The sequence below is a fragment of the Palaemon carinicauda genome, chromosome 38 (genome assembly GCF_036898095.1).
Source record: "Palaemon carinicauda isolate YSFRI2023 chromosome 38, ASM3689809v2, whole genome shotgun sequence".
NCBI classification, from domain to species: domain Eukaryota; kingdom Metazoa; phylum Arthropoda; class Malacostraca; order Decapoda; family Palaemonidae; genus Palaemon; species Palaemon carinicauda.
In genome coordinates, this window is record NC_090762.1 from 9,801,119 (window position 1) to 9,825,531 (window position 24,413).

Here is a 24,413-nt window from a genome sequence, read left to right on the forward strand (position 1 = left end):
AGGATAGAGAATGGATAGGGTATAGTTTTGTTTTCAAGACAAAAATTGCAAATGTTCTGTGGCTTACCCAAATTTGCTTCTGCCATTAACTGCGAGATTGTGTCATTCATTTACTAGGGGCATAAATCAATTAAAAGGAAAGAAAATATGAAAATCTTTAGTTATAGCGGTATATGTCGATAAAACCGAGCTTTCAAAGAAGCAATATAATGTTTATGCAAGAATGAAATAATTATTATTATTAAAATTCTGTTATTAAAGATATTCAATAGATATTTCTTCTTTTACCTTGATATCTGAATATTTTCCTATTTTATAATATTCTTAATCCTAAAAATTGAGTTAAATGGACAGTTTTTTCTCATTTAATAATATTCTTGCAGATACAACTTTAAAATTCATGTTAACATTTGTAAAACAAATAACCTTACCCACGTTACAAGAAAGTTATGTCAAGAGTTTTTTCTTTTGGCAGATAAATATCACTTAAGGTGTGATTTTGAAAGTGATTTTTGTGGCTGGCAAACGACCTTTGAAAAAACACAATCAAGAAAAAGCATCAAGCCGCCATATCGGGATCATTCTGTCAACACTGGCGATGGACACCATGTTATCTTTGCCTCGTCCTCGCAATCAAGGAGTCTGTTCACCAGCCCTGTTATTGGTCCTTCAGATAATTGCATGGTAATTCATTTATCATGTTTATTATAAGTCTTGTAACATTATCAAGGTTTGATGCAATCTCTCATAAGTGTTGCCATTAGTTTAGGAATATTTGTTTTAGAATTAGATAAAAATATTGTATGCTAGAAATATATTCCATTAATTCTTATAGTGCAATGCTTTATAGATCATTTATTATAGGTGTAGCCTATAAGGGTTCTTTTCAGATTAGAATGTTAACTTTACATCAGAAATTTAACTACTACCTTTGTCGCAATATTTCTAAAGATGATTTTCAGTGTATGCATTATTAGGAGATACAAGGATCCTTTTGAAAATTCAAGTATCTCAATTGATGTAATTATTTGTAAAGGTTCAAGATCACATGTGAGGCAGTAACATACCCTGAATACAATTACTGGTATATGTGATTATAAATTGATAAACTTCAATTATATTGTAGAATTTTTATATATTTTAGTACACTATTGTTGTTTATTTATTTAGATCCGGCTGTATTACGCAGTTGGGGGAGCTAGCACTACTACCCTTTATATAAGTCTTCTCTCGGCTTCATCATTGATAGCTGTTGTAGTTGATTCAATCACAGCGCATGAACAAGAAGTGTATTACTGGCAACGATTTGATAAGGTTTACCAGTCGAGCGAAAATTTCTATGTAAGTATCTATAATATTTAGAGTTTTGAAGACAATCTGTAATAAAGTTTTTTTATATGAGAGTTTTACCATTTGTCAGGCTCTGTAATTTACTATAGTATTGGTAGTGTTTTTGTATCTGAAATCCCTTATATGTGTAAAGGTGATTAATTCATTTAACCTTTTGCTTTTTCTTTGATTTCAAAAGCTGACGTTAGAAGCAGAAATAAAAGAAAGTGGTTATGTAGGCCTGGATGATGTTTCACTGACTACTGGTTGTAACATAGAAGACCCAACAAAGTTCCCACCTACGGTTACACCAAAACCAAGTCCTTGCCCTCCTGGCCAGTTCTATTGTAGTCATAAGGGCAACTGCATAGATGACATGTTGGTATGTTGTTATTGATGATTTCTTGAATTAAAGGTTTTTTTTTTTTTTCAATTTCTTTACATCATTCTTTATTCAAGATATTTTTTTAAGATTTAAACTTTTGAATTCTTACTACTAATGTGTTATGTGAGTAACCTTTCTATAGTTAGATGAGAAGGTATAAAGACCTTAAGAACTAATGAAAATACTGGAAATAATTTTAGATAAAGTCCTTGTTTTTAGATATAATATCGTTAGATATCTAAGTTGTGCATATATCTTGTGTGACATATAAATTGGAAAAGAATTTGTATTTGATAGAAATAATAAAATCTTTTACCAGCTGAACATTTTGTAGATAGGGAAAGTTGTCATAATCACCCTTTGATATGAAAAAAGATTATTAGATTGCTTATCCAAATTTATATTTACATTAAAACGTATTTAGATAGAAGAAACAAGTCTTCCAAAACAAGCATATAATATTTAATCACAGAGGCCCCTTTTCTGTTCATAAGGTGTGTGATTTTAACAAAGACTGTGAGGATGGAGAGGATGAAAGTCTCTGTGGCAATTCATCATTTGAGGAAGACCAAGGGGGATGGCAGGACATGAGTGATGGTGAATACAAATGGTCAAGAACTAATGCCAGTAAGGCACATGGCCCTGATGATGTTGCCCCTGCATATGACCACACTCATGGAGGGGAAATACCTGGCTTTTACATGTGGGCTTCAGCAAAATTAGCAGGTAATTATTATTTTCAATGTGTATAGAAATAGGTTCAAGTGTTTTTCTTTATATTAAGAAACAAATCTTTCTGTCATTTGATCAAATGCATTTTTGTTGAGATCTTGTAACTACCTCAAATTGAAATGTCAGTATTTGACTTTTCATTCAGGTAAGATATTTGAAGAAAATTCTGGAATGTAAAAGATCACAGAGTACAATATAGATTATATGAATGAAAATAAAAATTATGAACTATAACATTAAATGAGAAAGGTTCATTCCTGTGTCATTTTATGACCTGACAAGTATTTTTAGTTTCAATTTTGATAAGTTTTCCTTTTAAGAATAAACGGTTGACAATTTCAATTAAGGTACAATATATGATCTCACTTTTTTTCTAGTTTTAAAACACTAGCTGCATTTTTGTGTCATGAAGTTCCTCCTCTTAAAAGCAGTGAGAAAATGCATTTATGAATTCTTTCTCAGATTATCCTCAGGGAGTTGCAACAATGATATCCCCAGAAGTCGGCCCACCAGGGCTACAGTGTTCTCTCCAATTTTGGTATTACTGTAAAGATTTTCAACCCCTGGTTAGTGCATCACTATACACAGCTAATAATACCCATGAACTGATCTATCAAGGACTTCTGTCGTGTTCTAGTAACCAAGAATGGAGACACACCAATATATACATTGGTGATCAAGAAACAACAATTGTAGTAAGTGGGCCTCTTTTACCATTCAAAAAAGTTATGAACTTTAACTGACTAACTACTGCAAATGATTTGGCAGATATACCCTAGATACTTTTTAAGTATTTATGCATTCTTCTAAACTTGAGATTTCATATTGCAAAATTCTGAAGCAAACTTAATTTTATTTTTTCTTTGTTCCTATGCAAAATACAAACTTTCATCCTTTGATAAGATGTTTCAGCGTGAGCTGGACATGGTCATTACAATCATGTAACAAATGGTTAAACAACTGGTGAAGGGAGCATGGCCGTGTTTTCAGACAACATGGCAGTGTTAGCTAATACAGTATTCGAAAATGGGGAACCAGGTCCAAGTTCCTAATCCTCAGGGCAGAAGTTCTATTGACTTTGACGGTGTCAATGACCTTCGATGTCAGGATTCCAGAGAACTTCAAATCAATCAATCAATCTATTGACTTTGAAAAATTTGAGAGGACCAGTCCTTCTCCCTCAGTTCATCCCAGGAAAATTTAACATCTTTGCAAATCAGTTGAACAAAAAAAAAAAAAGAAAAGATTCTTTTAAACAAATATTCTCAGCATACATTAGGATGTATAGAAATTTGGAATTGATATGGAAGACCAAGCCTGACATGGTTGTAACATCTCTTAGTATGGCAGGTGAATGACCTCTAACAGGGCTGGCTGAATTTGAATCTACACCTTTCCACATTCTCCATGATTTGAGCTTTGATAAACACGTTCAGAATGTCTAAGCATACATTAAGTAAAACCTACTCTGTAATAACATCATTACATAACCAAAACATAACTTATAAGACTACACAGATGGTTTCATGATTTAACAATCTTGTTATATTACAGATATGAGATAAGTTAAAATTTGTCTTCATTTTTTACATGGTCCAATCTGAAGGGTGTTTTATGCATGGATATATACAATATATTTATTTACTTATTCATTTACAAGTAAAACTTGTATACATTATTTTATGATTTTTTTTACTTAAGTGTAGAGAAAGTAATAGTACAGAATTAGTTTCCAGATTATTCGTTAGTGTTTTTTGGCACTGTATTCTCTTTGTTTTGACATGGCCCATGTCTAAATTAATCTTTGTTTTTGTGAGTTTCATTTTACATTTGTTTATTATATTACTTAGTTTTTGTGAGTTTTATTTAATTTACGTCCCTCAATTATGTCAAACAAGGGAGAAGAACAAAAGGGTGTTAATCTCAACTGCTCGTTTTGATGTTATTCACATATTGGGCATATATGCTAAGCTATTAGCCTGTTATTGCAAGGTTCAACTGGACTGTACTGATAATCTGTATCAAAGGCAATTGAATGATTGTTTTGATTGATGTAAGTCAAGCAATTTGTCAGTGACAAGAAATAGTTTGGATATTACTGTTAGATTTTTGCATTTCCTTTTTTATGAAAAGAAATTCCCATTTCGTTTATTGAGGGTTATATGATGATGACATTGTATGGAAATTTTTTTATCCAATTAATACCAAGACAAACACCTTGTCATTTAAACTCTTGTGATAATGGTGGAAAATTATCATTCATTATCATTCGCTTAAATGAAAAATATCAAGAATCCTCTTTTTATTTCATGTTTGTAGAAGGAATTTAGGATAACAGGCTATTGTTTCTGATTCACAGGCTGAGCTCCAGAGTTTGCTGTTCCCGGACAAACATGATGAAAAATTATATGATATTGCCGTGGATGATGTGCTTTTCAATCGATGCTCCAAGAAAGAACCCAATTCTGATGTGAGTTATGAAAATATATTATTACTTTGTTTGCAGTTATTATACTACAATACCTGTACTGTACATGGTTCTATATTATTGTTTTCTTTGAGAAAAGTTGTATGTACACACACACACACACACACACACATATATATATATATATATATATATATATATATATATATATATATATGTATATATATATAATATATATATATATATATATATATATATATATATATATATATATATATATATTATATATATATATATATATATATATATATATATATATAACTATAAATTTTTGTGCCCATGAAAGAGTAAATCTTATGCTAAAATGAATTAAAATAAAGATATTGATTAAAATGTATTTTGGAATGACATCAATAATGATTAAAAATTGTGTTAATTCAATCCTTTACTTAAATGCTATATACCAAAAGACATTCAGCATCTTAATTCTAATTCTAGATTCTTTGTTGATCTCTAAGATATGTAAAAATTCAAAATAATTTTTTTTACTTAAAATTCAACTTTAAGAAAAGTATTTAATTACAGTATATTAGGCAGAGAATGGCATTGTAAAGGTAATCTGATACATGATATTTGTAAAAAAAATGAAATAATAATTTATCTGATTTTTAATGCAGGAAGATATTCAGTGCACTTTTGATGAGCCTTGTGATCTCTATGAAAGTCACCATGATGATCGAGACTGGAAGTATGTTGGTGACTTATACAGTAAGTTTTCCATATAAAAGTATTTTATTATTTCAAGTGAGATTATAAAAAGTTTGTATTTGGATCTGTTTTTCAACCAACATTTTATTATATCATTGTTTCACTTAGTTTGTTCCCTGTCTGTTGATTAGGGATATAAAATAGGTTATGTGAGGATTTCTGCAAAGTGGTGGATAAGGGATTGTTTTATGTGGGTATATACATACATACATACATACATACATACATACATACATACATACATACATACACCAAGGCATTTCCCCCAATTTTTGGGGGGTAGCCGACATAAGCAAATGAAACAAAAACAAAAAAGGGTACCTCTACTCTCTACATTCCTCCCAGCCTACATACATACATACATATATATATATATATATATATATATATATATATATATATATATATATATATATATATACAGTATGTATATATATATATATATATATATATATATATATATATATATATATATATATATATATACATATATATATATATATATATATATATATATATATATATATATATATATACATATATTATAAGTAATGCCTCACAGCACTAAATTAATTAATTCCGGATTGGCTTTCGTTTTGTGAAAATTTTGTATTATGAGTCACATTTTACATGAATATAGTCTAATTTTTTCCAAACCCAACAAAAACACCACATTATATCTTATAATAGGATCAGGCAATGGCTGCTGATAACTCAGCAGGTAGATCTATAGGCTTCCCCAATCCCCCCATCCATAGCTCACAAGGATGGTGAGGTTACAGAAACTACAAGACACCATTGAGATTGAACGGTACTCAAACCCCAGTCTAGCATAAGTCAGGCAGGGACATTTCCAATAGGGTACCACAGCCTTGGAAGAATTTATATTCATGCAGCACAATGATATTTTTAAACATTATGGTTTTCTCAACTATTATATAGCCAGCAATCACCTGTTTGCTTGTGGTCATTAATCAATAATTTGTATTATTTTTTATAGAATATCTTAAGATAAAAAGAAAGATGCTTTGCTACTGTTAAACTTGATAGATAACACTCATAGGTTATTACAGCATTATAACAATCCAATATATTTAATAGATTTAATGTTGATTTCTTTTTATTTTTCCAGATGACTATTTGATGGTAGCTGGTTCTGAGGAACCATCAACAGCAATACTGCAAACATGGTGGCGGTCTCCTTCTATTGGCTTTTGTATATCTTTCCGGTAATCCTTTTGTATTTTTCTCTTTCTAACATTCTTATAAAATTTCTGTAAAAATATTTAATTTTATTGACAATATCCATTATTGTATGTAAGCTGAAAGACCTTAGTAACATGTAAAATGTTGCTTAATGTTTGATAAAACTTATTTTATTGAGGAACAAGCTAATCTGACAAGACTATGACTTTTTTTTCTATTCCTTTTAGGTATTTCATTGAGGAACGAGCCAATCTAACAGTAACCCTTAAATGTAAAGATTCAACTGAGGTAGAACTCCTCTGGAAATCAGATGATAGCATGGAATATCTAGACTGGCGTACCCAGTACCTCAATGTTCTTGCAACATGCGACTACCAGGTAAAGTGACTCAATCTCTGATATAAGAGAAGAGGAAGGTAATTTTCAATATTAAACTTACCCGATGATCATATAGCTGTCAGCTCTGCTGCCCGACAGAAAAAACCTACGGGCGGAATACGCCAGCGATCGCTATACAGGTGGGGGTGTACATCAACAGCGCCATCTGTCAAGTAGGTACTCAAGTACTCGATGTCAACAAGAACCAATTTTCTCTCTGTCGTGCCAATGGCAAGACCTACTAAATACGCCGTCCCTAACTGGATTTGTTTTCACAACGATTTGGTGAAGTACACTTTTCCAGTTTTGAGCTTTCGCTATGCAGGGGTTTTATCTTCATTTCAAAACTTGAACTCGTTTTGGATAGATTTAATTATGGTGACGAAGAGAGTATGGACTCTCTTTCACTTTTAAATGGCCGACCCTTCCCTTAGACGGAAGTGTGTTTAGGTTTTTGGTAATTTTACTTAACAAGTTATAGATCTATTTATTTTATATCTCTCCGCCTTATAGGCCTCTTCGATTAACTTTCCATTTATTATAAACTTATAAAAAATTAATTTTTATGTTTGTTTATATGCGACCTATCCTAATAGTAGGCGGTCCTTACTTGGAACCGAAGTTAATTAACATTGAGCCCGTTATATCGTATTTAACCTTTTAAGAATTTAATACTTTTTAATTTTTAATGTTTTATGAAAGAATTTCTTTGATAGTCTCGTACTGTTTTCAAAGATGAACTAACGTTTAGTTTTTTAGTCTCCGCAGTTGTTGACGTTCAGAACGTTCAACATGCGCTCTATCGTTACGATAGAGAGAGAGTGTATCACGGTTTCACGTTGCAGTAAGAGTAAACCGATTCTAGCGTTTCGTTCATTCTTTCTTAGCTTAAATGGTTTAAATTCTAAATAAAGGAACTTTTTATTTGGGAAACCTTTCAGTTTTTTCCTTTAGCAAATAACATGTTTTAACGATATATAATTGGGCTCTTCTCTCAGGTGCTAAATCAAGAGAGAAGAGAGAGAGAGATAGAGACGGAGGGAGAGAGAGGAGAATAAACGTTTCGTTCAAGCTGGTAACGTTGTTCTCGTTTTTTACTCTTCTCCCTAGTCGCTGTAGGGGAAGAAGGTAAAACGTTTCTAGGGTTTTATTCTTGTTCCCAGGCTTTATGCGGTGAGAGATTGTAAACGTAGTTTATTTGATCTAGTGTTTAGTCTCTTTTCCAGCCACTGAATTCTTTATCTTTTTTTATGTTTTTCTGTTGCATTGTAAAACTGTTTTCGCAATTACTACCTTTTAATGAAGGATAGGATTGCGTGTTTCAGGTAGAAATCAGTTATAGTTTCGATTTCAGTGAAATAAGTGCAAACAGAAAATCAAAAGTGATAAAGTGATATGCGCAAAGTGTTACAGTGTTGCGTCCGAGGGTTCGTCTGTTCGTGCCAGTTGTTCACCTAGTCCGGGACCTCTTACAAGCTCCCAAGCCCAGGGGAGAAGTAATGTCGAACGACTTATGGGTTCGAGAGGCCTTGATCGACGAACAGACGTTTTTCCCTCCGTGGTTTCGGGCGTATCTACCCACGTTAGCCGACGTGAGATCGCCCCACCCACACAAAGACGAGAGAGCCCATTTATTCCTCGTCTGCGGAAGAGGTTTCTCGTAAGAAACCATGGACCACATCTTGCAGCTTTTCAGTGCAAGTCGGTCCCTTCCGCGCAAGTCCAACGGCCTAGGTGTAGCCACTGGGTCAGTTCGGACTCGCTGCAGTCATCCGACGACTGCACTCCTCCCAAGAGAGGCAAGGTGGTACCGCAACAGGCAGTAACTCCGTCTGTTGCCGCACCAGCTGTTTTAGACCCTCAGTCACAACGGACAGTAGCTCCGTCTGTTGCCGTTTTTTGTAGACCCTAAGTGGTCTTTACTGCAGTCTATGCAGACTCAGTTAGCTGCGGTTATGCAGGAGTTTCGTGCGGAGAAGGTTGACACTGCTCTCGTTAGCCTACAACCTGCCACGGTTGTGCGCCCAGCTCACGCTGAGGCTGCCTGCTCCCACACTCCGGCTGCGGAGAGCTCCACCTCCGATGCGCAATCGACCCTGCCAGACGCATGTTAATGTTAGCCGACGTGCGGCACCCTCCGTTAACATGCGTGAGCTACCGCATCAGCAGTGGGAAGGTGGAGTCAAGCTGCCGTGTTTTGACGCGATGCGTTAGTTTCCGCAACCCACGGCAGTCCCCACCACGCACCACCACTCCGCTTTGGTTGTTGCCTGCTCCCACACTCCGACTGCGGAGAAGGTTGACGATGCACCCGTTTGCCTACAACCTTCCATGGTTGTGCGCCCAGCATGGCTGCCTGCTCCCACACTCTTGTTGTGAGAGCTCCTCCACCCATGCGCAGTCGACCCTGCCAGACGCATGCTGACTCCCACAGACACACGGAGCACTCCGTTGCCGTGCGTGAGCTACCACAAGCTGCCGTGTTTTGACACGGTGTGTCAGCCTCCGCAACCCACTGTGGTTACCGCCACTCGCCCGCAGCAGACTAGTCAGTCAGGAGTTGAGGCTTCCCCACACAGCTTTGGTTGTTGCCAGCTCACAGACTGTCAAGCAGTTACATGACGTTGCCTTCTGGTCTGCTACTAATACACCAGTGCTGTATGTCCTCACGCACCTGTTGTGGTTGACAGTTCAGTTTTTGACAGTTCACAGACTGTCAAGCAGTTACATAACGTTGCCTTCTGGTCTGCTGCTTATGCACCAGTGAGACCCTCACTGAGATAACCTAGCTTTTCTCGGACATGGTTCCTGTAGATGAGAAAGTGCTGTTCTCCCTCCTTCTGATATTCCTTTGAGGACTCTGTCATTTGGAGAGGAGCCTTAAGCTGCTTAGCCTCCTATGGACTTTAATTAAAGCATAACAAGGCTTCCAGGGATGGTAAATGGTTCCGCTTCGGTCGCTAACCCCGTCTGTTGCCACACCTGCTCCCATAGACCCTAATGGGCTTTGTTGCAAGACATGCAGTCCAAGCTTGTGTCCTTGATAGAGGATTTTTTACGGAGAAGAACCTTCTAGCCAACAACCTTCCTACCGGTTGGTTGTACGCCTTGTTGACGCTGAGGTATCCTACTCACGTCCGCCAGTTGAGGTGGTTCCTCCACCGGTGCGACCCAGTGTGGGTTGCCAGTCGCACGTTGACGTTAAGCGACTCTCGGAGGTGGTTGTGGACGTTCAGTGTGTCACTAGGAAGACGTTCAACAACCAGCAGAGGTGACTTGTTGTGACGCAGTGCGGCAACCTCAGCAACCCGGTAGGGGGTTGACTGCACAACCCAGACAGTCTAGACAGTTTCGGGTTGACGCTGTACTTCCTCGCGTCCCCATGGTTGACAGTTCACAGACTGTGCAGCAGTACCATGATCTTGTGTCCGGCTCCGTCACGCATCCACCAGTGCGACCGGATTCAGCGAGTCAGACGTTGCCCACTCCGTTGCCGTTTCCTCATCAGTTTCGGATGAGGAACCCTCTGATGAGGACATTGCTGAACAAGACGATCAACCCCCAGCCCTGTTATCCATCCAGAAGATGCTGAAGAAGGAACACTGCCCTGTCAGGCTGTGGATGAGTCTGGTTAGGACACTGTCATCCGTGGTTCAATTTGTGTCACTTGGAAGACTACACCTCCGTCCTCTTCTGTATCATCTAGCTTTTCACTGGAAAAGGACAAGACGCTAGAAGCGGTCTCGATCCCGGTTTCCGGAAAGATAAAGTCTGGTCTGACTTGGTGAAAGGACTTTATCAACCTTTGAAAGGGTCTTCCCCTGACTGTTCAGACTCCCAACCACGTTCTCTTCTCGGACGCATCGGACGTAGGCTGGGGTGCGACATTAGGCGGTAGGGAATGCTCGGGATTATGAAACTCGAGTCAAAGGACAATGCATTTCAACTGCAAGAAGCTACTGGCAGTACGTCTGACCTGGAAAAGCTTCAGGTCTCTCCTTCAAGGCAAAGTGGTGGAGGTGAACACGGACAACACCCTGCTTTGACGTACATCTCCAAGCAAGGAGGGACCTACTCTCTGACATGGTACGAGTTCGCAAGAGACCTCCTCTCCTGTTCAACAGGTCTAGACTTTTCACTAGTAACGAGGTTCATCCAAGGCAACTTGAATGTCATAGCAGATTGTCTCAGTAGGAAGGGACAAATAATTCCAACATATTGGACCCTCCACAAGGATGTATGCAAGAGACTTTGGGCCACCTGGGGCCAGCCAACCATAGATCTCTTCGCAACCTCGATGACCAAGAGGTTCCCAATACTTTGCTCACCTATCCCGGACCCAGCAGTAGTTCATTTAGATGCCTTTCTACTAGATTGGTCACATCTAGATCTATATGCATTCCCTCCGTTCTAGATTGTCAACAAGGTACTGCAGAAGTTCGCCTCTCACGAAGGGACAAGGTTGACGCTAGTTGCTTCCCTCTGGCCTGCGAGAGAATAACTCACCGAGGCACTTCGATGGCTAGTAGACGTTCCCAGAACACTTCCCCTAAGGGTGGACCTGCTACGTCTGCCACGCGTAAAGAAGGTACTCCAAGGCCTCCACGCTCTTCGTCTGACTGCCTTCAGACTATCGAAAGACTCTCGAGAACTAGAGGTTTTTCGAAGGAGGCAACCAGAGCGATTGCTAGAGCAAGGAGAACATCCACCCTTAGAGTCTACCAATCGAAGTGGGAAATCTTCCGAAACTGGTGCAAGTCAGTATCCGTATCCTCGACCAGTACCTCTGTAACTCAAATAGCTGACTTCCTCTTATATCTGAGGAAAGAACGATCTCTTTCAGCTCCCACTATCAAGGGTTACAGTAGCATGTTGGCATCAGTCTTCCGTCACAGAGGCTTAGATCTTTCCAACAATAAAGATCTACAGGACCTCCTTAAGTCTTTTGAGACCACGAAGGAGCGTCGTTTGGTTACACCTGGTTGGAATTTAGACGTGGTTCTAAGATTCCTTATGTCAGACAGGTTCGAACCGCTTCAATCAGCCTCCCTGAAAGATCTCACCTTTAAGACTCTTTTCCTGATATGCTTAACCACAGCTAAAAGAGTCAGTGAGATTCATGCCTTCAGCAAGAACATCGGATTCTCATCCGAAACGGCTACATGTTCTACAACTTGGTTTTCTAGCCAAACACGAGCTGCCTTCTCGGCCTTGACCAATATCGTTCGATATTCCAAACTTATCGTATGGTTGGAAATGAACTAGAAAGAGTATTATGTCCTGTAAGAGCTCTTAAGTTCTATTTTAAAAACCTTTACGAGGCCCGTCTGAAGCTTTATGGTGTTCAGTTAAGAATCCATCTTTGCCTATGTCAGAGAATTCTTTATCCTATTTTATCAGACTGTTAATACGAGAAGCTCATTCCCTTCTGAATGAGGAAGACCAAGCTTGGCTGAAGGTAAGGACACATGAAGTTAGAGCTGTCGCAACTTCCGTGGCCTTTAAACAAAATAGATCTCTGCAAAGTATATTCGACGCAACCTATTGGAATAGCAAATCAGTGTTCGCGTCTTTTATCTTAAGAATGTCCAGTCTCTTCACGAGAACTGCTACACTCTGGGACCATTCGTAGCAACGAGTGCAGTAGTGGTGGGGGCTCCACCACTACAATTCCCTAATTCCAGAACCTTTTTAATCTTTCTTTTGAAATATTTTTGGGTTGTCCGGAAGGCTAAGAAGCCTTTCGCATCCTACTTGATTTGGCGGGTGGTCAAAATCATTTCTTGAGAAGCGCCTAGATTAGAGGTTTTGATGAAGACCTTTAGTATGGGTTGCAACCCTTCATACTTCAGCTGCTAGGAGTCGCTCAGCATCCTATGAGGATCGCGAGGCTCAGTAAGGAAGACGTACTTAAAAAGGCAGAGTAATTGTTCAAGTCGTCTTCCTTACCAGGTACTTATTTATTTTATGCTTGTTATTTTGAATAACTGCTAAAATGAAATACGGAATACTTAGCTCATAATGTCAACATGTAATGCTGGTCTCTACCCACCCCCCTGGGTGTGAATCAGCTATATGATCATCGGGTAAGTTTAATATTGAAAAATGTTATTTTCCTTAGTAAAATAAATTTTTGAATATACTTACCCGATGATCATAAATTAAAGGACCCACCCTTCCTCCCCAATAGAGACCCAGTGGACAGAGGAGAAAATTGGTTCTTGTTGACATCGAGTACTTGAGTACCTACTTGACAGATGGCGCTGTTGATGTACACCCCCACCTGTATAGCGATCGCTGGCGTATTCCGCCCGTAGGTTTTTTCTGTCGGGCAGCAGAGCTGACAGCTATATGATCATCGGGTAAGTATATTCAAAAATTTATTTTACTAAGGAAAATAACATTTTTCAGGTGTGGTGAAAAGGGTTGATGAAAATTTAGGTTTGGAAGTTGAATAAATTTAATGATAGATAAATATGTTGAAGTGAGGAATGTCTTTAATGTGTATTTCTTGTCTGTCTTTGAGAGGAGATTTTATGTTATCTGCTTATTTTTAGTTATAACATTTATTATATAAGCTTAACTTAATCCGTCAGCATGCAATGGATTGTAGAAAGAATCTTTTTAACTTTTTTGTTGAATTTTGTGCAAATGTAATTGTATAAAAATTAAGAGCTAGATATTGTTGAAGTGCTCTTTATTTTTTGTAAGCAATGAATTCTGTAATTTCTTCTTTATTTAGAAATTAATTGGTCCTTCTGTACAGGTATGGGTGACAGCTGACAACATCACATCACCGCAGAGAATTAGGTTGGATGATTTTAGCTTAATACAAGGTCAATGCCCAGCACCTTTGGTATGCACTTTCGATGAGGTTAGTGGAGATTGTGAGTGGAGAAATACGCAGGTTACAGGATCATCGTTGGACTGGCTAATAGCTGCTGCTAAAGATGGAGTCCCGAACACCCCATCGTAAGTCTTTACCACTTTTTTTCACTACTGTATAATTATTTTTGTTCTCTATCATTGTTGTCTTTGTTTTTTTTGTACATCTGTTTTTCTTTTCTTTAGTTATCCTTATCTTTCCAGTATTCATAATCAATTTTATGACATTTGGTCATCTTTCACTTATATTGAAGTTTGACTGCTTCTGAAATGCCTGTCTCCTGGGGAAAGTAATGAGGTTTTATGATTTTTCCAAAGAATAATGATTTAATTGTTAGCATTCTGAATATTGGTTCTTTGGAACGAGTTATGTATTGTTAATGAACATACAGGTAATAGTTGACTTACGGCATATGCGACTTACAACTTTGAGTTTACAACCACTTTTTTCACTGTGATGGCGTTACAAGTCTTTTGGAAATAGTACACTAATAGGACACCATTTCCTTAGAAGTAATCTATTTTCTTGTATAAAAAGGAATTAGTTTATCTTGGTAAGTTAGTTTTTTTCATTGACATCATACAGTATCCATTTTAGATAAAAAATATATTAGGTAAAGTCTTAATATCTGTCGAGTTCTTACTGTAGTGTATGTCTGGTGACGTTATGTTTCTGGCAAAGCAAAGCCGTGGAAAACGAGCAGGCAAATTGAGTAATTTCCTTTCAATAGGCTATCGATTAATGTTAGTATTCCCATAATCTTGCCCTCTACTTCTTCATTACCTTTTTACAAAGATAAGCCTTGTTTTTTCTTTATTTTTATAAGCCCCTGTCAGCTTCTTTTTCTTGAATACAAACTTATGCTAAGAGATGTATAAGTATTTGGATTGCATAGGTTAAAGTGTATATGACACTGTAGATAGGATAGGTATCAAGATAACTTCCTATTTTAGAAAGATTGCCACTATTATCAGATATATTTTGGAACCCCGCTACCTTTTGTTCAGAAGACTTAGGTAACTTAAGAGCAGTCAGAGGACTTTATTGGAAACAACTGTGGTTTACTACTGAACAAAAAACTACCTACATTTTTTTTTTGCCCTTTTCTGTTTTTATTTTTACTAGCCAAGCTACAACCACATTTGGAAAAGCAGGAAGTTACAAGCTAAAGGTCTTCAACAAGAAAAGCAGACCAATGAGGAAAGTTAACAGAGAAATAAGAAGTAAACTCTATATGAGAAATAATAAAAATGAATGATAAAATATACCAATGTTGAAAATAGATCAGTCTTATATAAAATACCAAAAGAGATTTCTTTCAACCTGTTTAAAGAATTTGCAGCAAGTTTGAACTTGTGAAGTTCCTTTGATTCAACTGCCAAATTAAGAAGATCAGCCCACAATCTGGTCATGGCTGGAATAAAACTTCTAAAATACTGTATAATATTGAGCTTGATGATAATGAAAGCAAGACTTAGCATTAACTGCATATCTAGTAATACGTAAAGGATGGTACAATCTGGGAAGATCTAAATGCAAAGGAAGGTCAGAATTATGAGAAATCTTATGCACCATGCAAAGAACTCACTGAGCAACTGTTCCAGAGATTAATATCAAAATTGTTTTGCAAAATTTGATAGACCACAAATTTTGGTCTTCAACAGCCAAGGACCAGACAGGACTCAGGCAAACATTATTCAAAACATGGCAGAGCGAAAGAATTTAAACATTTTCTCTGGATAGACTGATCACCAGAAGTCCTAGAATTTTTCAATTTGCCAATGGTTTGTGCAATTGAAAAAGAAAAAAGCTGGATAACTCTCTCAAAAGTAAATGTGTAATCAAGAAAATTTCAATGAGTTATTATATAGTTAGAGAGGCATTGTCAATACGTACAAAGATCTGGGTGTTGATAAGCCACTGTCCTTGACTAACTTCAAGGAATTTGAGCTAGAGTTATGAATATTCAGAATGGATACAATAGTTATATTTTGGTAGTGCGTCAGGAATGAGTTTTCCCTCTATTCTCTTTATTTGTAAAGAATGCAATAAGTATTATCTTGGACATTTAATCCTTTTTAGTCCTTCCAATAATGCAAGGGCATGGAGACTAAGCTGCTGTCTTTTAGATGATATTTTTGGTGCATCTCGCTGAATCTGATTTCTATTGTTAAGAGGACCGTCTGCTATGGTGGATAATATAACAACTTGAAAAAATTAAAAATCAAGTTATTGTTTCTACGTATGCAGAAACATGTTGTACATGCTCTCCAGAAGTTTCAGCCAATTATTTCCACAAATAATAAAGATGAAGCAGTCTTTCAATGATGTCATTCTAACTGCATGACTGAGTTTGACAGAATCATGTTTGTGTGTTTATTTTTTAATATATACAGCGATTTTTTAACTTACGTTTCGAAATCTCGTACGTCTGGCAAAGATGGATGGCATTGGGAGAGTGTAGGCCAACTATGATCTACGAGAATACTAGCCAGTATCTCCAAAGATGTATAGAAGTTATGATGTTTGTGTGTTTGTTTACTTGCAGTTCGTATGTACATTGTGTTTTTACAATGCCATTGTGAACTTTATAGCAAGGCCAAAGTTACCTAAGGTAAGAAAAAAAAAGTAAGCAGAGTACAAAAAACAAAGAACCAAAGAGAGAGGGAAACTTGAAAAAGAGTTTAAAGCTGGAACATTCTAACTAAAACTCTGGCAACAATGAGAGGACCCTGGCAACTCATGACACCCTTACACTAATTGCATTAGTACACTTAGGGTTTAAATACCTCGTTTAGGGAGCCTTCATGTAGGAATAAAAGTACAAAGTAAGGTTATAATTTTTCTAAGAAAAAAAGTGAAAATCTCTAAGAAATCTTCAAGAGTTTATAACTCAAAAACATACTTATTCGTATGTCGGTAGCCATTTCTCAATATTTATTGTTCAATTCTAGAGACAAAGATATCATTGGGAAGAGGAATACAAGTCTTATAATTTTGTGAAAGAATTTTGAGTTTCCTTTTTGTTTTTTGCATGATTTTATTTTTGCGTTTAGACGAAGAAAATAAAAAAAAATATAAAAAAAAGTAAAAATAAAAATTCTGTCACACGGAATTCTTTGGTTTATAACGTAGTTTTTATGGTACGATTTCAATAGAATTGGTATCATATTAATGGAGAAATCGTTACCTAATTTTTTTTTTTTGTGAAAAATAATGTTTTTTGCTAATAAATCTAAAACATTTTGCTCAAATGACTTGAAATTTTTGTGTGATGAAGATATTATATATATCTAAAACATATATAGAAATTATGTACTGTATTTTGAATAATCCGAACAAAACATAGCGGATAGTCCCCTTAACCCTAAGGTGATCCCCGGCTGTGACAAACTCTCTGTCAGCCACATGACTTTTGTCAATGGAGCAATGACTTCCTGTGCCAACCTATTTGTGTTGATGTTTCGTAGTGTAACTGACAAAGGAATAAAAATAGAATCTCATAATTACAGATGAAATTTAGTGTTTACTGAAATACCTAATGAACCTGGAGGTTTTAAGAGTGTCTCTCCTAGTTGTATGTAGTGAAGTTTTCTGTAAAAATTATGAAATTTCCTGACAATCAGCCAAACTTATCTGGTATGTTAGATCCCCAGTCTTTAGTTAATATAGTTATGATCAGTTATTTCTAAGAATCTCCCTTGATGTTCATATTGATTTTGTCTCTGGAAGCTTGGTATGTTGATGGTGCCCCTTAAAAATGAGAAAGTTACCCATTTTCTTTCCTTCCATATACTAATTACTCTATTGAAGCAATGAGACAAACAGCATCTACAGTACTGACAATAACAGTATGCGTGTCATATCATTTTCTGCAGTCTGTAAGTTCACTCGGTTGTATACAGACGTTCGTTTGTTATTGGTTTTTAGTGGTTAAAAGGTCTTTTCCTGGATTTATTAGTAATTACTTCTTAGATTGTGTAAGAGAATAGTTTTTGGCTGATCATGATCTGCGTATTTTTATGCCTTATGCTGGAGACAATTTTGTGAATTAGATATTTGTTTTGATGAGTGAATAGGCCTCCCTGTTCTTCTTTGGAAATATGTTTCGTTGTTGCTGATCAGATTAAAGTTCAGTGTGAAATAAAGCTTACTTTTACTTTAAGGGGAAATCCAGACGACTAGGCTAATCGTTTATAGAGGGAATGATAATGATAATGCTACTCCAGCCTTTGACTGCTACAGTCCTAACAAAGCTAGTTTTGATAATCATGAGTTATATACAGCTTTTAACATCATTAATTTATTTCTTTCATTTTCATGAATGGGTATTGTATTATATTTGTATACTCATATCAATTGTTCTTCTAAATCTTTTTAAAAATCCTCTAGATTTAAATTTACTTGTCTTACTGGTCAAGAAAAGTATTGATTAGGGGGTTGGGGTTCCTTCTCTGAATGCCACTGTTAATTCTTGTACAACCAGTACATGTACATGACTATCAAGAATTTTTAAAGCTGTTTCAGTTTTAATAGCTGTCATATAGTATTTATTGCAATTAAAGGAACAATGATTGTACTAACTAGTTTCAACCAAGTTGTAACATAATTTAAAGGAATTTCTGGAGACAAAAGGTCTAAGGATAAGGATATTTGTTAATCTATTCTGTATACTCTGTACTTATGTATTAAAATTGCTATTAAAGATTATTCTACAGCTTCTTTTGACTTCTACATTAAAGAAACTTCCTCAAAGAAAGCTGTTCTGATCAAAATATATATTTCAAAGTTCTCCAAGAAAACTTTCTGATGTCTTTTGTTCTGTTTTGGTATAGTGTGGATCATTCTTGGGGTACAGACAGTGGACATTATGCATACCTTCCTGTCACCGATGAAAATAAAAATCAGTTTGGTGTATACTCAAGCCCTCTCATCACAACAACTGCGTCGGATGGTGATTGCTTCAACTTTTGGTTTTACCTATTCTCTAATGAGTAAGTTTGAATATCATATGATTAAGATGAATTATAAAAACTTGAAAGTTTGTTCGATAAAATTTAATCATGTTTCAATTTCCTTTTTGTAATATTTAGCTTCAAACCATTGATTAAATATAAGCATTAGAAAAAGTTGAAGTTAATGGTAGTTACTGATGTTTCAGATTATCAGAGTATTGAGTCTCTGACTTATTCTGAAACATCAAGATCTCTTAAATTGTAGATATTTCAGAGCAAATCAAAACAGTTCTTATTTTGAACTTTATTAGATAAAATGTCTGAGACATTCATATTCATTTATTTTTCCAGTCCCAAACTTCCTGTAGGAGAACTGAATGTCAGGCTTGGGAAAGTTGACCCTGAAGAAATGGGTGATATCATTTGGCATCACTCATTTAATGGTAGAAATATGTGGCAGTATGGTGAAGCAACCATCTTCAATGAGCAGAATTTTACGGTGAGTTTTTTCAACCCTTTATTTTACTGGATTGTTTTTCTTCTCTCTAAGAAAGACCTTTGATTGTTAAATATGCCTATATACTGGTATGGGAGTATGCTACAAAGATGTGAATAATGTGTCCTTGAATTATGTTTCCTCTCTTGTTTTTTAAATAGCTTTCATACTACACTGTTTCTGTAATTATAGGGTTATGACATGCAAACTGCAGTCTTTATGCCTCTGTGGGAGGTGCATTTGTTCTCAGATTTTTGTGAATGAAAAAATAGGCCAAACAGTGTATTATTACTATAGTAATGATTAATTTTATTTAACAAATATAAGCTTCATTTTATTTAAAATGTTACACAGACTTAGCATGAAGTTCATTTCTATAAACTTCCCCGTATATTCATATTGCTTCTTTTCCAGAAATTCATTTTAATGCCCTATACCTGTAAAATTTTGAAATTTAACCATTTTCTCCCCTTCAATAAACACATGCACTTAGCATAGAGTAGCAATTCTAGCGGTAAGTAGTAACTGACTCACCATCCTCTTTGTCTCCTTATTTTCTTCAGTAGTTCGCTACCGATCAGACCTACTCAATATTGTCTGCTTATTACCAGGGGCATTGCAAAGGGGTTGCCTGGGTGGGACATATGACCCTGGGTGCAGCATTGAGGGGACTCCATAATAGATGTTGGAAAGACATCTGTTTAGGGGGGTAATTTGGCGCTGAAACCATTAGCTCAGAATTTTTTTTATTTAAGGGATTTTGACGAAGGAAAAATCTATTTCTGGGAAGAGGCCTGTGACGCCCGGTGAAAGGTCCTTCTTTGTACCTTTCCTTATTTATATGAGTTTTTGGTACACATGCTATTTTTAATGAAGTTTGACTTCCTTTAATCTTTATTATATACATACACACACACACACACACACACACACACACATATATATATATATATATATATATATTGATTGAAATCACGTGTGCTTGTGATATATATATATATATATATATATATATATATATATATATATATATATATATATATGATTATTTTTTATATCTACTTATTCTATGTATTGACTCTGAATTTTGAACTGTTGAAATATTTCTCTTAAAATCCTGATGGCTAAAACCATTTTAGAAAAACACTTATCTGTCAAAGTTACCTTCAGGGAACACTATGATTTTGTCCCTTTTGTCTTCCTTCAGAGCCAAAAAATTATTTTAAGTCAGAGTTTGCCTTAATTTTTTCAGATTCATTTTCTTAAAATGAAAGTAACATTTCAGCAGAAAATTTTTATCTTTGTCCAGTAAGATCCATTCCGTTGGGTTATTATTTGGACAAAATTTCAGTCCTTAGTTTGTTTTGAAGAAATAAGGTCCCTAATCACCCTATGACCTAAAATAAAATATAATTTGAAGGTTTGTTACAGTAGCTCACAAAGAATTAGATATATATCCAATGATAGGCTTGAAGTGAAGTTACATGAATTCGGTAGACATTCTACTTATCTTAAATTTTTTAGAAACTTCAATTTGGAAAGAGTTTCAACAGCATCTTATTGGTGTACCAAGTTGATTTCCGCTATATATTATATTAAAGAAACATGCATTGCTTATGAAGATGCATAGGCTTTAGGCCCCATAGTGGCTGCAGGCCCATGGTATTCGGTAATTAATTTCAAGTTCAGTTAATTTTCAACTCCCATATGTACAAATATGTGGGGTTTTAGTTTGATGATTAATTTAATATCAATCAAAGTATCATTTAGATCAATAAAACTCATTTAGACTAGTTTCAGTACAGTATTTTGGATAGCTTTATCAAACAATCTGGAGCCGCATATTTCAAATCGTATTTTGAGATGTTCTGTTAAAAGTAATCTAAACCAGCATACTAATTCTTAACCATAATATATTGCTTTTGATTAAAATGAAGTAATTAGGGGTACCACAGGAATTAGAAAACTATCAGATAAGATCAAAGAAAGTAGACTGAGGTGGTACGGTCATGTCATGAGAAGAAATGAACAGTATATTGGGAGGAGAGTGATAGAAATGGAGGCAGGGAATGAGGAGATGGAGACTAAAGCGAAGGTGGGTGGACTGTATCAAGGATGACCTTTGATCAAAGGGATTAACCGGTGATGAGATGTGGGACAGAGGTAGATGGAGAAAGCTGACCAGAAACATCGACTCCACATAGAAGAGGGAAAAGATGTAGACAAAGAAGAAGAAGAAGAAGATTATTAAAATACTTTTTATTTCTATGAACCTCCCATCATGTTCATATTACTGACTCCCATACTCTACTGGAGGTGGTATGGCAGTAAAGAAATATTTCTTTGCTGCCCTACCACCTCCAGTAGAGTATGGGAGTCAGTAATATGAACATGATGGGAGGTTCATAGAAATAAAAAGTATTTTAATAATAAAATTCCTTATTTCTATAACTTCTCTTCTCCTCGCTGCTTCTTTGTGTCAGTGTATTGGGATAATTTTTTACTTTAAAATGAGGAGACAAAGAGAATGGCACGTCAATTACTACATACCACAAAAATATTCATTCCTTTACTAAGTGTATGTGGTTAGTGAAGGGAAGAATATTGGAAAATTCTAAAATTGATTTAGCTGTTTGATAATAGATATTGTAAACTCCTATCTTTTATGCTGTCCAAGTCCAAAACAGTAAAATGTCTAAGTCCAAAAAATGGGCCGGGGGCATGAGTGTTAAATCATTAGATGAGGTGCTGCCATTCAAGGGGTTAAGTAGTTTTCTTCTTATTAAAGGTACTTTTACAAGGGATTCGTAAGAACAGCACATCTGGGGCCATGGCCATTGATGATCTAAGTGTGAAACGGGGTGCATGTATACCACCAGGCACCTGTGATTTTGAAGGTGGCCTTTGTGGTTATACAAGTGTTCCAGATCCAAAGGACAACAGTTGGGAATGGCTAAAGGCAGAGGAGTCTAGTGATGGGGTGTTTACAGATCATACAACAGGCACAGGAACAGGTAAATAATGTTGATGCATTTAATAGCATTTATCAGTGAAATTTAGATTTTCCATAAATTTTTTTTTATATATTTTTATTAATATGTCTTGCACTTTTCATCACTTACAGGACATTATGTTTCATTTGATCTGGCAAATTGTGCTTATGGTCCTGATTGCTATGCAGATCTAATCAGTTTTGATATTGCACCTACCAGTGAAAACTACTGCTTTACTATGTATATGATTGCTGATCAAAGTAAACGTAAGTAGAGCGTTTTTTTACTTTGCATAGATAGCTTTCTGTTTTCGATTATGAGTTACAACTTTTATCAAATTATGAATTATGATAATTTTTTTTTTTTCAATCTTATGTGATACTTTTTGTTAATATCATTTACTTAATTTTTCAGTTGATGAGAATTGGGTGACACTGGCAACTGTTGATGTTGAAAGGAATGTCACACAGATAAGGACATCTTTTGTTGAAACTATAAATCATATTTGGACCTACAAACAACACTCCTTAGAATTCATGCGCTCTGTATTCCATTTGCGCATTCAAGCTATTATGGTCACAGAGCGCCTTAAAGAAGGAGGTAATATATATAGCCCCTTTTCTTAGCCCTTTAGTACTTTATGCAGACAGGGTGAAGTATTCGTGTATACATTTATTTAAGTCATACGGTGTTATGGATCATCATAAATATTTTTCTGTCACCTCCACCCTTTATAAGGTTAAAGGTTAGATGATTTCGCTCTTTTTTGTCCTTACTCGGTCGTCCTGAACTTCTATTAGGTCTTTGTTTTCATCTGTCTCCCTTTAACCCTGGATAGGTACGCTCCTCGGACATCCCTTTAAGGGTATACTCGGTCGCGCACGACCCCGACTCCGAAAAAAATTCAGGAAAAATTTAGTTATGCATCAATCTGTATTGTTTGACTTGCTAAAAATACTTCAAAGAATGCTAAAGACTACTGAAAATATAAATGATACCCATCTACAAAACAACTATTTATTGGAAATATATTAAAAATTTAAGTATTCAAAAAAAAAGATGACGTAAATATTCACAAAAAATAGAAATATACATATACACATAAATCCCTTTAGGGACACCTTCTTAGATGGCAAAGCAACAGCGTGTAATTGCTGGAAATGAGTTGGACCCATAGAAGTCAAGATCTGAAATGAGAAAAAAAGGGTAACTTTTTTTGGCCAAAAAAATTTGTCCAAATTTCATGAATTTTTTTGGGTACCCAAATGAAATAGGAAGAGACTAATTTTTTTATAGAATAAACCCATATTGTCCTAGAACAGAAATACATAATAAAATGTGCACTAAGATGTAATTTACTGTTATATCATGGGCGAAATCTAAAGGTCATTTTTTGACGGCCTAGTTTCACAATGTATATTTCTTATGAAAATCATTGTATCTCCTATAAAATATGATATTTATGCATTAAAATACACCAAAATATCACGAATTCTATACAGAACAAGAATATATAGAGATATGCCAACTTACCTTTTGGGTATGTCAACAAAATGGCCGCAGACCGCAACAACTCTTACAGCCCAATCTACCACTTGAAATGAAGAATGGGGTTGCAAACTCCATATTATCATCAACATCTCTTTTTAACTCCATTAGAAGTGTGTTGATAACATCCATGCCGAGGGAATACTGCCTGCTGGCCATTATTGAAGATAAATTCAAAATAAATAGAAAAAATCAAATTTGCAAAAAATAAAAAAAATTCAGAAATTAGCATTTGAGGGAAAATGGACCTCATGGCAATATATGGCATCTAAGCCAAAACCAATGTCATGCAAGTGGTAGACACACCAT

At 35.7% G+C, this 24,413-nt stretch overlaps 1 protein-coding gene across 1 annotated transcript in view; it reads left to right on the forward strand.

Annotated features, from left to right (window-relative positions):
• Positions 1-24,413, forward strand: part of LOC137630420 (MAM and LDL-receptor class A domain-containing protein 1-like) — a 211,480-nt gene that overhangs the window by 82,143 nt on the left and 104,924 nt on the right. The window contains exons 39-53 of the mRNA XM_068361880.1: positions 476-684; positions 1,171-1,341; positions 1,529-1,711; positions 2,209-2,440; positions 2,909-3,141; positions 4,806-4,916; positions 5,552-5,642; positions 6,775-6,871; positions 7,076-7,226; positions 13,993-14,198; positions 18,948-19,106; positions 19,419-19,566; positions 22,352-22,577; positions 22,688-22,822; positions 22,971-23,156. Of these exons, the coding sequence (XP_068217981.1) occupies positions 476-684; positions 1,171-1,341; positions 1,529-1,711; positions 2,209-2,440; positions 2,909-3,141; positions 4,806-4,916; positions 5,552-5,642; positions 6,775-6,871; positions 7,076-7,226; positions 13,993-14,198; positions 18,948-19,106; positions 19,419-19,566; positions 22,352-22,577; positions 22,688-22,822; positions 22,971-23,156 (2,538 nt within the window). The remainder of the gene's footprint in view (positions 1-475; positions 685-1,170; positions 1,342-1,528; positions 1,712-2,208; positions 2,441-2,908; positions 3,142-4,805; positions 4,917-5,551; positions 5,643-6,774; positions 6,872-7,075; positions 7,227-13,992; positions 14,199-18,947; positions 19,107-19,418; positions 19,567-22,351; positions 22,578-22,687; positions 22,823-22,970; positions 23,157-24,413) is intronic.